Here is a 16,962-nt window from a genome sequence, read left to right as displayed (position 1 = left end):
TAATGTGTTATTTGCGTTACTATCACCTTCCTGTCAGCTTTGACCAGTCCGGCCTTTCTCCTCTGACCTCTCTCATTAACAAATGCATTTCTGCCAACAGAACTGCTGCTCACTGGATGTTTTTTGTTTTTCATACCATTCTCTGAAAACTCTCGAGACTGTTGTGCATGAAAATCCCAGGAGATCAGCAGTTTCTGAGATACTCAAACCACCCTGTCTGGCACCAACAATCATTTCACGGTCACTTAGATCACATTTCTCCCCCATTCTGACATTTGGTCTGTAAAACAGCTGGATCTCTTGACCTTGTCTGCATGCTTTTATGCATTTAGTTGATACCACATGATTGGCTGATCAAATATTTTCATCAACAAATACAGGTCTTCCTAATAAAGTCGTCAGTGAGTGTATGTAAGCTATTATATAATTACATAATTGCAGTTGTATAGCTTCAGTTCCTGAATGAGGTGGTGGAACTCCCCATGCTCCAAAATGTACCCAATATTTACTCCTTTTAGCTTAATATTATGATCAAGAGATCATCCTCGCTGCTAAATGAGGTTGGTGAATCAAAATAGAACACAAAAATTTTCCTATATGCAAGGTCCCGGTGCATTAAAAGCCAGCTGCAATTTATTCCACATTTTCGCATTGCACTGTTGTGCAATGGCTTTTATTCGGAAGCATTGCATTGTTGTGCAATGGCTTTTATTCGGAAGCCTGTTGAATTTATTGTTTATGAAGGTTGAATGTTTACAATTGAGTGACAAAAGCAACAATCGCTGATGATGATGGAAATGAGCCAGGAGCGGTTCCTTTCACAGAATAGAGAAGAAAAGCTATGTTTCATTGAGAGAAAGAAAGAGTGCTGTTCCAGCACAAGTCGCACTCATAGGTTCTTAGTCATCGCAGAGGGTCATTAGTCGCTAGCTAAGTACACAGGAGTAATAACTTTGTATAATAACAAGACACGGAAAGTTGATTTTATACTGTAGCTCTGTGGAGTGGACTTGGAACAGTATAGCCTACCTAATGAAATGAAGGATGACAAGAAAATGATAGTGGTATCATGCCTAATGTGGGCAAAAATGTACTATTTGCTGTGCTGTCTTATGGTACCTCTAAAGCCAACAGTGAAAACGTTTGATCAAATTGTACACTGCACACACATTTGAATCCAAAGCCGCAGGTAATTACGGAACGTTTGTGCTTTCATAAATGTAATCAGAAAAAGAATAAGAGCGTATAAAAGTTGTGTTAGGTACTGCTCGGGAGACCCAAACGCAGACCAGGGGATATTGAGAAATTGTTGTTTATGCAGTCAGAAGCCAGATAATCAGAGACAAACCCGAAATATAGATGCCAAAGAATGGTAGTAAAACAGTCCGGGGTCGAAAATCAACCAGGCAGACAAAACAGAAGGGTTAAGGCAAACTTGTAATAAGGCAAAGGGTGTCTCGGGAATCTCAAATAAACAGGCTTACAAGAAATCGGATCTGAGTATTGATCAACATTCTGACAAAGAATACAACAGAGACCAGGGTTTAAATACATAGAGGGAAGAGACAAACTAGGTGGGGCAAGGGAGTGAGGATTATCTAACAAATAAACATCAGGTGAGAAACATGAACAGGTAATTAATACAATGACGAGGGAGGAACGAAAACGTGGACTGGATTCACAAAGACACACATGTAATACAAACGGCTCCGGACTAGGGACTAGACAATTGCACAGAATTAATGAACGTAGCGATAGGAGATAGCTGATGTGAACACTTCGCTGAATCAATGCAAGCAATTACAGATAGAACAGAGAGATGGAGTAATAGAGCAGTATTGAAATAGAGGTAGAGTCTGTTAGTTTGTGTGTTTAAATTACCATTACCCAAAACTAGTCACTGTTAGTTAGCTAGTTAGATTGAAAATGAGTGTGTTAATATAATTTAGTACTGTACAAAATCTATGTTACTATTAGTAGATTAGTGCTATCTACAAACATAAATGGAGAAAAAGCAGGAAGTAACCAAACGAGACTGAGAAGGAATCATGGGAAACCGGAAAATTCCAAAACCACCTGAATATTGAATCACACAGACAGGGAAGTGACTCGGGCTCAGAATACATTAAGACACAGACATCACAGGGGAAGATGAATGCAATGAAATATGAATAAATAAACCAGACAGACATGAATAATGAAAAATAATAAATTTACAAGAATAACAATATTAAACTCAGACAAAACTCAGGAACATAACAAGTTGACTTTAACTTGCACTGGTGAGGTTGCTGTCTCAGTGGAGCCTGCTGCCAAAGACATGGTTGAGTTGCAGCACAAAATGGCACCAGGAAGGTGCAGTTCACAAGCTAGAGAGGAGGCATGACAAATCTCCCTGTTGCTTTTCCTATGAAAAGAAGTCCCACAATCTGCCTGAGTGTTGATTCAAAAATAAGGACAGTACTAGACAGGGTCAAAAGCCTGGACACATACAGAAAATGTGCAAAGCTAAAACACATTGCGCAGTGCATGAGAAAACGTTTCAACAGCACAAAGAGAGACACACAAATGCACATGAAGTGCATGAATCTGACACAGCATCTGATTCTATTGAGGAATTGGTTTGCCTTGAAGTTTTCTCGCTTAAAGATGCAGACAGAAAAATAATTTCTGTAACACCTGAGGTAGAGGGGCTGACATTTAAGATGGAGCTGGAGACATGCAAGTATAGCAGTTATTTCTCAGCATAATTACAATGAACATTTTGTGACATTTAAAGCCACAGCCTACCGCTGTAATTTTAAAGACTTATATGGGTGAAAGGATTTCTCAGAATGGAACAATCACAGTTTAAACTGTGAGCACATCTGTTGCCCATGTCTGTAGTTCAAAGCTGAGTTGTGCCCGTGTTTGGATGTGAATGGCTCAGAAATGTTGCTTCTTGGTAATCCATTAAGGGACTGCAAGCATTAGAGAAACAGAGCAGCAGCTCTACCTCTAAAAAACTGGATCAGGTGGTTTCACAGTCAGGTCTGGTCTTCCGGAAAGGAATTGGTGCCTCCAAGTACATAAAAGCAAAGATTGTGCTGGAGGATAATGCTTCACTAAAGTTCCACTAGGATCATTTCGTGCCCTACTATGCCCAAGAAGTTAGAAAATTAGGTAATTTTGTCACAAGTGGACTGGTCTGAATGGGCGACCGCTATTATACCCATAGTGAAAAGTACTGGTGCTGTCTGCCTCTGCAGTGATTTTAAAGGCTTATGGTGTACATAAGAGTGAGGTATTGTGTACATAACAGTACCCCTTGCCCCATGTCAATGACATCTTTGCATCATTGGCACATGGTGGGTGATATGAATTAATATATTTAGCTGAAGCCTATTCGTAAATGGAAGTTGTAGTCATCTACAAAACATCTGACAAGCAACACTACAACACTGCTTCGGTACAATGGTTTCACTTTGGCACTTGCGATGTGGAAGAAAGCAGTGGACCAGGGTGTACAGGACATCTTAGGCACCCAGCGGTACCTTGATAATTGTCAACACCGGCTAGAATTTGCACATTGTTTTCACATTTGCACATTGTGACCCGTAATGGATTTATAGCTGAATGTTAGATGAGTATTTCAAGATACCAGATCTGCCCTTATCTAATTTTGGACCAAAAGCGAATCTGACACGTTTTTTTCAATATTCTGTAAATTTGAGAACTCTGTGATGATGCCCTTTACCGTGTGGAGTCACATATGACCAAGCCATGTAGTCAGTAGCCTCAACGGCAACCAGCAACAGCACCCTTACACACAAGGGTGAGGCACTACCCCATGGCAACATGCTCTTACCCTGTTCCTTTAACCCAACTGCTCTTACCCTGTTCCGTTAACCCAACTGCGTTTACCCTGTTCCTTTACCCAATAGCTTTTACCCTGTTCCTTTAACCCAACTGCTTTTACCCTTTTCCTTTAAACCCAACAGCTTTTACCCTGTTCCTTTAACCGAACTGCTCTTACCCTGTTCCTTTAACCGAACTGCTCTTAACCTGTTCCGTTAACCCAACTGCTTTTACCCTGTTCCATTAACCCAATAGCTTTTACCCTGTTCCTTTAACCCAACAGCTGTTCCCAGTTCCCTTAACTGAACTGTGCCAACCCTGTTCCCTTGACCCAACAGTTTCTACCCCGTTCCTTTAACCCAGCAGCTTGTGCATTCATCCTTTAACTAAGATCCCTTGCATCCTATTGCTTTACACACGATCCCTCTCCCTTTGAGCATGCAGACTGTGCCTTCGTACACTGCTTCAGCAAAGGCACCTTTGCCAGGTCTGTGCAGCTGCCTGCGGGTACATCTCCAGCCATCCATCTCCCCCAGACCCGACACTAACGAGGACAGACCCAGCATCTTCTTTCTCTTCCTATGGCGATAAAGATGTCGCGCACCCTTTTTTTTTCACTTCGTACCTGTGCACTCAGCCCATCAGAAACACCCCGCTTTCCCCTTCATTGTCCTTTATCCTTTAAAGTAAGCTGCCTTTCAGCTATGTACCCTTTTCCTCACAAAGCCACGTATACGGCAGATAACATAGCTATTCCCTGCTGATTTTGTGAAGGAATGCCCTTACCTACTTAAGCACACTTGGCCTTCTGTAATACTGAGGACTTTAAACATCAGTGGCCATTTTAAGCTTCGTCTGGCTTGATAACCACAGTAACAAGCTCTGGCTGGTGTTGGCTTACCTAAAGACGTAAGGGGGACTCACAGACATGTTTAGTTGTACACACCGGGTGTAAGAGACTGTTTTTTGAGAGGTATCAATGTCGCCTCCGGGTTTGTCCATAGTGCCCAATGCTGGAGGACTGGGGCTGTCTGTGATGACAGGTATGGTGCCCCGCACAGCTGCACGTTAAGCATACTATCTAGGGAATGTCTGCAGAAAGGGTAAAGCTGGCACGTGCTCTCACACTGCCCAGTCCTGGGGTTTGGCCTGGATTCAACAGACGTCCTTACCTTTGACTCACAATTAATGCTTGTGTTGTTTTTTTCTTCACAAACACAGCCTAGGGTGCTCCATGATAAAAGTTGACATGCTGAACTGTTTGCCAAGTAGGAAGCTAGTGCTTACATCTATTTGTTTTGTCCAGGCCTGAGAATCATACACTGACTGCAGGAGTATGTGTATTATAGGACTCAGGAATAAAACGTGTAATTCCTGTGGGTTTTTCTTTTTGTTTTTTTTTAAACCTGTCAGTGCAAAAGATTAGCGCTTTTATTTAAGTCTTGTTTTTGCAAAATGGGCACTGCAGTGCCACTTGTTTCAGTTTGATAAGCAGATTGATTTTGCCTGCCATTTCCACAGCGCACATAACTCCCAGTTATGAGAACGCAGAGGTGGAAAGAAACCTGAAGTAGAGGTGACCTGAATACTGAGCAGGCCCCAGCCTTGGGAGTGTGTTTCAAACACACATTCGCTCATGTCCTCCCTTCTCTGTACTGCCAACCTCAAACGTTTTCTTAACTGCCCGGGATGTCGGCAGACCTGGGTGAAATACGTAATTGTTTTGGATTCAATTACTTTTCAATTACTGATCGTACACCGACCGAGCAAGATCAACCGAGCACAGGAAAGCATTTGAACCCAAAACAATGACGTATTTCACCCAGGTCTGGATTTCTATGGATTTCAGTGTCCGTTACTCTGGGTAGGGTGGGGGCACATTTGCACTAGCTTTTGTGTAATTTCTTGTATGTCTAAATATGTACTGCTCATGAGCCAGGGAATTAAGAGGATACGCGTGTCTATATAATCACTGCAATGAAGAATCCTGAATCCTTTTCTTAGTTTCTATTTATTTGTTTTGATTTTTACAGGTATTAACAGTATGTACAGTATTATTTTCTTAGTATTAATTCATTAGCTTGCATGCCAATATATCCTGTTAGCCACCATCTTTTTGAAATGTATATGTCTAATTACTGATTAAACATTACATACTGTACATCTTAAAAGCTTGCTGTGCTGAGTCCATATTACCAAGAGAACCATTATACACTTTAAATCACGGGGTCATCAATTTCAGACTCAAACTTGGGCATATATTTGGCAATATTATTGTGTACATAATAAAGTATATCCTATGATATGGGAATTAAACCTTCTCTGTCAGCTATACTTCCTGAAAGTATTAACCGCCTGTGTGTGAATGTCTTTTTGTTTTTTTTCCCCTCCATTGTTCAGTATTCTTTTCCAGAACTCCTGTCACATAGACTTAATAAAATGATAAACCGAGTGTGTCAGAATGACGCCCTGTACAGGGATCATGAAAAGAAAAGCGTAGTGGTGGGCGCGGAGTTTGGCCTTTGTGACTTCTGTTGAGGATTTATTGTTGTTGTTCTTAAATAAATCTCCAGCTCGATGCCTCGCAGATAAGGGTCCACGGCAGGGCGTAGGCAATGTGAGACGGAATAGAAATGAGAGCTGACCCACACATGCCTCTCACTGCTGTGACTGCACAAGGGCATCGGTTTGTGGCTCCGTTCTGCAGCCGGGGCCTTTGGTGCGGGTCGGTCTGCCAAGACGGCGAGGGGCCAGCAGGGGCCCGGCAGAGCCCGCTCAATCATCCCGGACAGGAGGGCCGCGGCAGAGACACGAAGGCCCAGCCTCTCGGTTTGACCGACATTAACATTCGCCGCCGGCTCCAGCCAGCACGCGTGCTAAGCACAACCTGTACCGCTCCTCGAGCTCCTGCTCTGGCGTCGCACGGCTCCCCTTCCCACAAAGTCAGGGGTGTTTCAAATGAGAGACGACAATCCAGGATAATAATGTAGCCAAAAACTCTTTGTTTTTGTCTTTTTTTAGAATTTATTCTTTTCGGGAAGGAACTGACGAGTATGTACACTCAGTGATTCAGTAATTAAAATATGCACTTATTTTTATGTAAGCTTTTAAATGTTAAATGTAATTACTCTTTTAAGAGTATTATCCTTTCTTAAAAGAAACCAAGCCTTTGCGCAGAGCTGGTCCCAACCTGGCTCAAATTGGGCGGATGTAATCATCAGGCAGATGTAATTCAGGTCCCCACTTGGCTATTAAAACTTGAAAAGGTTAGGGTTTGCAGAGAATGGTGCGGAAAAGAAAAAACATCCAGTGAGTAGCAGTTCTGCAAGCAGAAACGTGTCGTTAATGAGAGAGGTCAGAGGAGAAGGGCCAGACTGATCGAAGCTGACAGGAAAACATGCAATTAATTTTTTTAAATGTTAACTTTATGTAATGACTCTTTTAAGAGTATTATCCCTTCTTTAAAAAAACAAGCCTTTGTGTGGAGCAATGAGTACAGGCACAGAAATTCTACACACTGGTCAGATCCCAACCTGGCTCAAAGTGGGATTCAGACAGGTGTAATTCAATGTCCCCACTTGACTATTAAAACACTAAAAAGTATCTCAGCAAATATTATTAATATTTACCTTAATGTAAAAATGTGTCTGTTTCTGTGGTTGTTGCATGTGTGTGCAGTGTGTATGCAGTTTGTGTCGGAATGTGCATGTGATTTGTGTGTATACTGTACAGTGCGTATGCTGTCTGTTTGAGTGTGTGCGCGTGTTTTTCATTCAGCACGCGCTGTGGTAGCAGTTGAGAGAGTTGGATTGTGGGAAGGGGCATTCGATCAGGCTCCAAGGCTCGGTCGTCATCCGTCCAGCTGTGCTTCCCTCATATCAGATCAGAGCTTTGTTTCCTCACCGGGGGCTTCTCCGGCTTGGATATATTTTACCAGTATTTTTAAAAAGCGGTGTCGTTCTGCCTGACCTGATTACCTCCACAGGAAATCAGGACAAGGCTCTCCGTGAGCCACTGAGAAATAGGAGGCAGGTGGTTACAAACCGATTACCGCTGTGCCGCACAACTCAAGCTCCCTGAGAAATATCAGCCATCTCATGTTTATAAATGTCTTTGGAGAGATATTGATGCTGTTTTATTTTGTATTTTGTACTTTGGTCAAGAAATATAAAACACATGAATGGTTTTTAAAATATAGTTGTATGTCATGTCATTTTATGGAAGGAACACAAAATGAAACGCTCTTCAATTTTATTTATCACCTATGTACTGTAGGTAATTTCGGTTAATAATTGCTGTGGTTTTGGAGAGCTGCTGTGCTTATCAGCGAGTTCTGAAACACGGCAGGCTGTGTGAGTGTCTGCGTGTGTTTTCTCCATAGTCATGGCATGACTCTGCTCCACTTTGCCCACTCTCTGCCACTCACTGATTTCCACCCACTGGTGCAACACCACACTTATTTAAAATATGTAAGCGTTTGCATTGTAAGCAGCAACATTTTGGTCAAAGATGAGCTTTTACACTATATTTAAATTAATAGCATAACTGAATGCCTGATTTATCTCTTTAGCTTAGCACACATACACACACTTCTCTAAACAAAAATGACAACTGTTTTTGTAAATGTAAGTTGTATTTGCTCACAGCATCCAACCATGTTTATGCCTCTGCCTTGTCTTGAATACATGAACAGGCCATCCTTTGTCGATCGTTCTGTTCTGTGTCTGAAAATAGTATCTCAAGATGTTTGGCAGTGACCACATATTTATCAAAAATCACAGAATAAGATCAGTGGCAGGATTATGTGTCTTAAGTGAGCATATTGAAGATTCAGACGGGTATTGAAATTGTGTACATTATTATTCAAACGTTTCAGGTAATTCGCCATTGCTTCATCAGTGTTCTAAATTCAGAGAGAGAGAGAGAGAGAGATTTGCTCAGGCTGAAAGTCAATACAAGTACACAGCATCAGGCACGTAGGCCCAGGTTCCTCTCCCCTGCACACTCACCACTTTTTTAATTCAGCTGGGCCCTAACTGACAAATTGCCCCTGCCGAATGCAATCACCGATCAAATTTCTGAAATGGCTGCCCCACTGATAGATTTATGGGTGCCGGGTTGGGAGAGGGGCCTGGTAGGTGGATGGTAGTTGGAGGATATGATGATGCATGATGATGAAATTGAACCTGGGGAACAATACAGAGAGAATACCCTGGATGTCTGGTTTAATGATTTACGTGTTTAAACTGTAGGGCCTGTTTGATGTTGAGATCCTGCTGATTAATCTATGATCGCGGACGAGCGATCATAAGCCCACAGCATCAGCAATGGAAGAATACACTTCCCCTACTGAGTCTGATTCCTCCAAAGGTTTCTTCCCAAATGCTATTAGGGAGGGTTTTTTTGGGGTTTTTTGCAGTGCAACAATGGCAATCAAAATGACTGCTATATATATTTTTTTTGAGCCCCTATTAAAACCATACAAAATGTTCTAAACTTTGTCAATTTTCTCAACCAAAGCCAAAAGCAAAAGGATTTGAGTGGAGCCACTTCATATTGGATTGGGACGGAAAGGGTCAAATCTCATTTCAAGAGTTAAATGCCTCTTGGGACTTTTTGCAGGGCTGAAATGCACTGACGGATACTGAAGGCATGGGAAAATAGAGCTCAATTGAGGTTCTAACACAGAGAACAGAGAACTGTGACGGGTTCTGGACTGGCTCATGTACGAACACATGAAAAAGAACATGGCTTTTCATCAGGGAACCCTTGGATGCAACTAAAACAGATTAGCTGCAACATTTTGCATGATTGTAATAGGTTTTTATATGACTTTAAGGGCAGTGTGTTTTGAATCTGGATTGTTTTGAATCTGGATTGCATTGATTGTGAAGATGCTTCTTTAGAGCAATGCTTCTTAACCTGCATTGCTTCAATTACTTCATAGTTACAGTGCACTTATTGTTACAGTGCAAAGAATAACAATAATACAGCTACTGTAACCTGATTTCCCACACACGTCTGGCTCTCTACACTGACTATCAGTGTTACAGAATGATAGCAGTGGCAACATACGGATTGTACAGGCCGGAGCACTGACCAATCACAGTGGAGATTATTTCAGTCTCCACTGAAGGGAGCAGGCAGTGTTAGCTTCCGGGCCTTGCATATATCTCATTGGGATGGTTGTTGTACCTCTATCTCTGAATAAAAACTAACAATAAAATGATTTATTTTTAAACATTTTTAAACAAAAAATTATGTGCAATTTCTTACTTTGGTATCAGGAATGACACAAAGTTGGCCTAATTTTAATTGCAAATTAAAGTACTCTAAATGAAAGTGATTTACCTGCAAACTGGGGTTGGGAGAAATCCTCCCTGGTGTGACCATGTTATACCTGTGTGTGTGATAGGGTTGCCAGATGCTTGGTTTTGCACTAGAATGTCCAGTTTTCAAATTATTTGGACAGGTCCAGTTTGTGGTCCCATCCAAACAATATAAATGTCTGAATCACTTGACCACTATGAATTAAGCAATGTTACTGTTTTTCTCCTCTTCCCCTCCTCTCCTGGCCAGTTTGAAATTCTGAATCTGGCAACCTGGTAAATGTGGATTGCTGTGTTTGAGCTGTGCGTGTGACTCTCTGCTGTTTCCCCTCCAGGTGATGGCAACCCCAAGGAGAGCAGCCCGTTCATTAACAGCAGTGACGCGGAGAAGAGCCAACAGTATGACGGGAAGAACATGGCCCTGTTTGAGGTATCATTCAGAGACATGTACACACGTACATACATGCGCAAACACTATTATAATAAGTTATTTATATAGTGCCTTTCTCAAAGGCCACTTTACAGAGTAGAGTATTCACAGACACATATCTGCACAGAAATAATGAAAATACATACACCTAACGCCAACATTCACACACACATGTACCCAGGGGTGTAGTCCTAAGGAAAAAAGGTGGTATACTATAAATCTGACCCAGCTTGCAAGCTTAGTCACCATAATGCATGTATATGTAAAGCCATGCCTGGGACACCCACAGGGAAATGTAAGGGATATTAGAAGTTATTATTGTAACTATTAATACTATCACTACTATGGGACCAAGCAACATAAAGTGTGATTTTATTGCCATAATCAGTGTATTGTATCAGAAGTTAGCTACCTACTGGATCTCTAACTCACCTACTGTAACTTGTGGTGAACAGGGCAGTAGAGTAAGACGCAGTAGTGCCTGGTGTTCCTAACACTATTGCCACACCAATATGGCTGCAAACATTCTACATTTTTAGACTGGTTGTGCAAACCTCTAATGAAACACATTATTTATACTAAACAGAATGACGTGGTAATGAGGAACAGAAGGTATAGAGATGCCCTATAGTGTAAGGGTGTGGGTTCGGAGGACCGAGTGTGACCGTGAAGGGGATCTTAAATTACCAGCAAAAACCAGACCTCCTGGTGACTTGGCAGGTCATGACGAAAGCTGTACACCCAGCAAACTCCACCTCTAGCCCTACTAGCAGCGAGAGCTACCAAAATGAGGTGAGAAGGGAATATGTACAAACCCCTATCCAAGTCCAAAACTACGGGCCGTTCCTACATCGCTAACCGTATGGCATACAGCACTACCAACCTTGCAAAGCTGTGTGGCTTACAGTCCTACACACAGCAGTAAGTAAGGATGTTCTAACTGACATGTAGCCCCACACACAGCACAGATCAGCACTATGTACATACGCAAATACCGATATTCACAGACACACTTACGCACATACATGCTTACACACACAAATCACTAGCATTCACACACACATACATGCTGTAAGTATATACACAAACACTAACATTAACAGAAACATGTACACATAGTGCATGGATGCACACATAAAAAAAGCCTTGGTGACTGTGCCATTGGTGACATTTGACTCCAGATTTCACAGGGCTGTGTTGACAGCATCTCATTGTGCAAACCCGACTGGTGTCTGGTTCTTCTGACTCGAGTCTGTGCTAGCCAGACCTGTGAACGTTGGTGTGATGGCGCACAGCGCAAGCATCGCGGAAGAGCACAAGCTCGTCTGCTCTCTCCTGCATCGGCAATGGAGGCCGCGATAATCACCACAGCATGAGCACAATTGGACATGCTAACTTATGGAGGAAAAGGAGTAACCGCCATTTTAAAACACACAGCTTCACATAATGTGATGCTGGGCTGGGGTGGCGAAAGGTAACTAGGTGAACAGATCAGACCATACCTAAATGGAGGGTTGGCGAACTGCCTTTTATTCGCCAAAAAAACGTACAAGTCACCTCTCAACACTCCAACTATCCTCCACTGAAAAAGCCATGCCTCCTTTGTAGCCCTCATAACGAGGTAATTGGCCACAACTGCCATGATTGCAATGAATCACAGCTGTGGTCATACCCTGCGAAGGGCCGTGCCCCCACCTACATGCTTATACACACACACACACGCACAAACATAAACACACACACACGCACACAAACATAAACACACACACACGCACACAAACATAAACACACACACACGCACACAAACATAAACACACACACACGCACACAAACATAAACACAAACACACACGCACACAAACATAAACACACACGCACACAAACATAAACACAAACACACACGCACACAAACATAAACACAAACACACACGCACACAAACATAAACACAAACACACACAAACACAAACATAAACACACACACGCACACAAACATAAACACACACGCACACAAACATAAACACAAACGCACACGCACGCAAACATAAACACAAACACACACAAACACAAACAAACACAAACACACACGCACACAAACATAAACACAAACACACACGCACACAAACATAAACACAAACACACACGAACACAAACATAAACACACACACACGCACACAAATAGGTATAGAATATAGAGACATCCACTCACCGAGCGCTTCATTACGAACATTTTTACTTTATTACACCTACAGCAGTGCAATGCCTAAAATCATGTAGATACAGGTCAGGAGCTTCAGGTATTGTTCACATGAACCATCAGAATGGGAAAAGAATTTGATCTAAGTGACTTTGACCATGAAATGATTGTTGGTGGCAGACAGGGTGGTTTGAGTATCTCTGCTGACCTACTGGGATTTTCACGCACACTAGTCTCAAGAGTTTGCAGAGATTGGTGCAAAAAACAAACAAAAATCCAGTGACAGAAACGCCTTGTTAATGAGAGGTCAGAGGAGAATGGCCAGATAGGACAAAGCTGACAGGAAGGTGACAGTAACACAAATAACTATGCATTACAACAGTGGTATGCAGAAGAGCATCTCTGATACACAACGTGTCATAACTCTTAAGAGGATAGGCTACAGTAGTAGAAGTCTAAAAAATATGATCGGTAAACTCGGTAAGCTGTTTATTCATATTTGCGTGGTGCGGAAAAAAATAAAAATAAAACTCTGATGTTCACATAGGCCCTAGTCCTTATCTTTCTTGTACTGTTAGCAGTGGAAATTGTACTTATCCCTGGTTATGGGTTGGGCCCTTGAGCTAGGCCCTTAACCCTGCATTGCTCCAGGGGAGGATTATCTCCTGCTTAGTCTAATTAACTGTACGTCGCACTGGATAAGAGCGTCTGCCAAATGCCAATAACGTAATGTAATGTATGTACACACGTTTGAACACACACGCACACACACCCCAGCAATTTAAAAACAGACATATATACACATACAGATACATGTGAACACACAGTAAACGTGCACACATATGAAATATACAGACATATAACAGATTAAAACACACACACACACACACACACACACTCCAGCAAATGAAAGAATGAAGGAAGTGACATGGATTAATAGAAGTAATTATAGTTGGCAGTTCAGTCTGGTGACAGAGGGCACGTTTGTGCTAAACACTGCATTTTTTTGGCAGTGTGGACCAACGCAGAAGCGACCGTTACGAGAAAACACTTTAAATACAAAAAGCGTAATGCGATTAATGTCATTTCCCCACTGGTCTGATGCGTCTATTTACCAGCAGAAACACACTGCCATGGCCCATAAGCTCCCTGCTAAATAAACTCATCCACCTCACGTTGAGCTCTCCTGCTTTCAACTGCGTCCTCACTAGTGTGGGTGTGTGTGTGTGTGTGTGGAATTTACTGATGCAATTTCATGATACATTAAACCCTTAATGCTGTGCTTTAATAAAGTGACACTGTGGACAGCCTTTTAAAAGTCCTGCGTGTGCGTTTCCCAGGCATATGAGAAAATGGCCACGAAAGCTACAGATTAGGCATCATACCTACAGCAATAACGTTTTCATGAAATAAGTAGAATTATTTGGGCGAATATCATTTGCGATGATTCAATATGTGGCATTACCTCATGTAATGACTTCACTGATTGATGACTCACACAAAGCATTTAACTTGACGGTGAGTGATATTTGACCGAGCACTTCTCCTGAGGTTTGCATTCTCATAGACTCACCCTTTGATACTTTTTCCAACAGTTATCAAACAAAAAACGATAGAAAATCATTTTTCGTTCAACAGATTTTGTCCAAGGTACATTCAATGGACATTATGTAAAGCAATACTAAGTGGCGTGTAACCAGGGTTACAAACACTCATTACAGAGAGCAAGCAGACAGAAAGCTGATCAGACTCAGCTACTACACTGTATAAGTATAGAAGAACACAAGCCCTTAGTACCAATTCATATCGTAGGAAAAACACAATGAGCTTAAACCAGAGTGAGAGAGAGAGTTGTAAATGGTTTCTCTAATTATCGCATGACTACTATGCATTGGGTTGATGAATGGAAAGCCGGAGTGCTCAAGGCTGTGGTCTGGATCGTTTTCAGGAGGAGATGGACACCAGCCCGATGGTTTCATCGCTGCTCAGCAGCCTGGCCAACTACTCCAACCTCCCGCAGGGGAGCAAGGAGCACGAGGAGGCGGAGAACAACGAGGAGGCACGCAAGAAGCCCGTCAAGGTAACCCAATATGCCAACACACCTCCTGATGTCAAACAAATCCCTGTGAATACTTTAAAGGTACAATAGGTATGTTTTTTGTGTTAAAACATTGTTACAAGACCATTGCAAATCCCTTCCTATCATTGAAAAAGGCTCACTGACATGTTGACTCTTCCTGTGTTTATAGCCCTTAAATTCCAGTTTCAAGATATACAGTTGACGGAAAAACATTGTATAACTGTACAATAATTCAAGTCCATTGGTTGAGGCATGTTCTGGTTCAGTGTTCTGGTTCTGGTTCTGGTTCAACCAATTAGCTTAATTTTCGTTTTCTGACCACTCTATAAACTACACTGGTTCACTCCAGTACTGGATCACTAAAATCTTTATGATACACCAGCAGTCTGTCTGTAGTTTGTGCTTATAGGAACAACCAAAATCCTGAAATGGATCGGCCCTTGTTGTGCACCCCTGCTTTAGTGCCACCCAGGGCCGTGCACGGACATTTTGGGGGCAGGGGCTGAAGCTAAAAAAAAAAGGGCACTCACCCCACCGACACACCCCGATGTTGCCACACCACCGTCATCCTTAATCACACACTGTGTTCATAACATGGGACTCATTTAAATTCTACCGAAACATATTATTCCATTATGATCATATGATTCTAGATCAACAGTCCTACTCTGACACACTCCATACATAAGCCCCGTGAATTTGGAGAGCGGAGTACTTTTTAAATTGATATGGTGTATTTTTTGGTGGATACTACTACACATTTCCCTCTTTATATTTGATCGAATTGCAATAACAAATCAAGAAAAAATGAAATACAATTAACACCAGCCGAAAAAGTGGCACTTTTTTACTCTGAGGGCAAAATGGCAGGGCCTTACTCTTCAAGGGTTCTGAATTTCTGTATGTTTACACCAGGACTCGGAACTGTACTGTCCTCTCAGGTCCACTTTTGTGTTTGATTTGCACTTTGTTGTACGTCGCTCTGGATAAGAGCATCTGCTAAATGCCACGTAATGTAATGTAATGTTGTAATGGCTCAAGCCCATTGGCCAACAGTGCAGCCCCACCCCAGCATGCCATGCCCCTGCCTACCCAGGGCAAAACTGCTTTCCCTGTGCCGTCTTCCATTTTACCTCCCTCCATTACCTCCCATCATTCCTTTTCTCCCTCTTTCTCCCGTCGTCGTTTCCCTTTTCCATCACGTCCTCCACCCCGCCTCCCTGCACAAAAAACCTCCGCTCTCCTTGTAACGCACCCGCCCCCGGATTCTCACTGATGTTCTAATTAGCAATAAAAAAGCAAGAGAGAGAAAAAAAAAATGTAATTCAGAAACCTCCCTAATCCCAGAGATGATACAGGCCCACGCACGAACATCGACTCCGCAGTGAAATCGAGAAGAGAAAAACTAAACGGGCGAAATACGGGATTTGTTTTTTCAACACAAGCTTGCCGCTGAAGATAATCTTTTTCATCTGTTTCTGGCCCCTTGCTTAATTAGCTGCCTATGCAAAGCAGCTGTTCTCCAATCAGCCCAGCCTTTCAAAGACAATCTCCACATCAGAAGGAGAGACGTTTAATTAGGAACGGATCACACTTCATCATTCGAGTCGAAAGGCTTGTTTTCTCCTCAACTTCACTCGATTTGAACTACTGACTGCTCGTAAAAATACTGGACGATGAAGCTAGATTACTTTGTAAAGGAAGTCATTATAAATGAGTAAGGTACAGATTTTGAAAGACACCTCCCGTATTATATTTTATAGATCTTTTGCTATTTCTTTGGTGTCTGTTTCATACGAACATTTTCAGTCAAAGCTGTTGTTATACTTATTCATAATATTGTAAGATAAGCCATACTGTTTTAATTATCACCGTGGCTCTACTTGTCATTATACTTGTTCCACATTGACTATTATTCTGATAATTAATGCAAGTTTAGGTGCTGTAATAAATTGAGCACTGAAAACAGTGCATTATTCCACAAGAATAAATTCAGAGAAAAACAAGTAAGGTAAAAGAGGTAGCCTACTATATTTTAGTTGGATCCATCTGTTCCATAAGAAATAACTTAAATGGGATTTAATCGTCTCAG

The 16,962-nt window shown here is 42.0% G+C and overlaps 1 protein-coding gene across 3 annotated transcripts in view; it reads left to right on the top strand.

Annotated features, from left to right (window-relative positions):
• Window positions 1–16,962, top strand: part of slc12a5a (solute carrier family 12 member 5a) — a 226,047-nt gene that overhangs the window by 144,997 nt on the left and 64,088 nt on the right. For all 3 annotated transcript variants that reach the window (XM_061219845.1, XM_061219844.1, XM_061219846.1), the window contains 2 exons: window positions 10,502–10,596; window positions 14,739–14,870. In XM_061219845.1, coding sequence (XP_061075829.1) covers window positions 10,502–10,596; window positions 14,739–14,870 — 227 coding nt within the window. The remainder of the gene's footprint in view (window positions 1–10,501; window positions 10,597–14,738; window positions 14,871–16,962) is intronic.

The sequence above is a fragment of the Conger conger genome, chromosome 14 (genome assembly GCF_963514075.1).
Source record: "Conger conger chromosome 14, fConCon1.1, whole genome shotgun sequence".
Classification (NCBI taxonomy): domain Eukaryota; kingdom Metazoa; phylum Chordata; class Actinopteri; order Anguilliformes; family Congridae; genus Conger; species Conger conger.
This window is presented reverse-complemented; position numbering and strand designations above follow the sequence as displayed.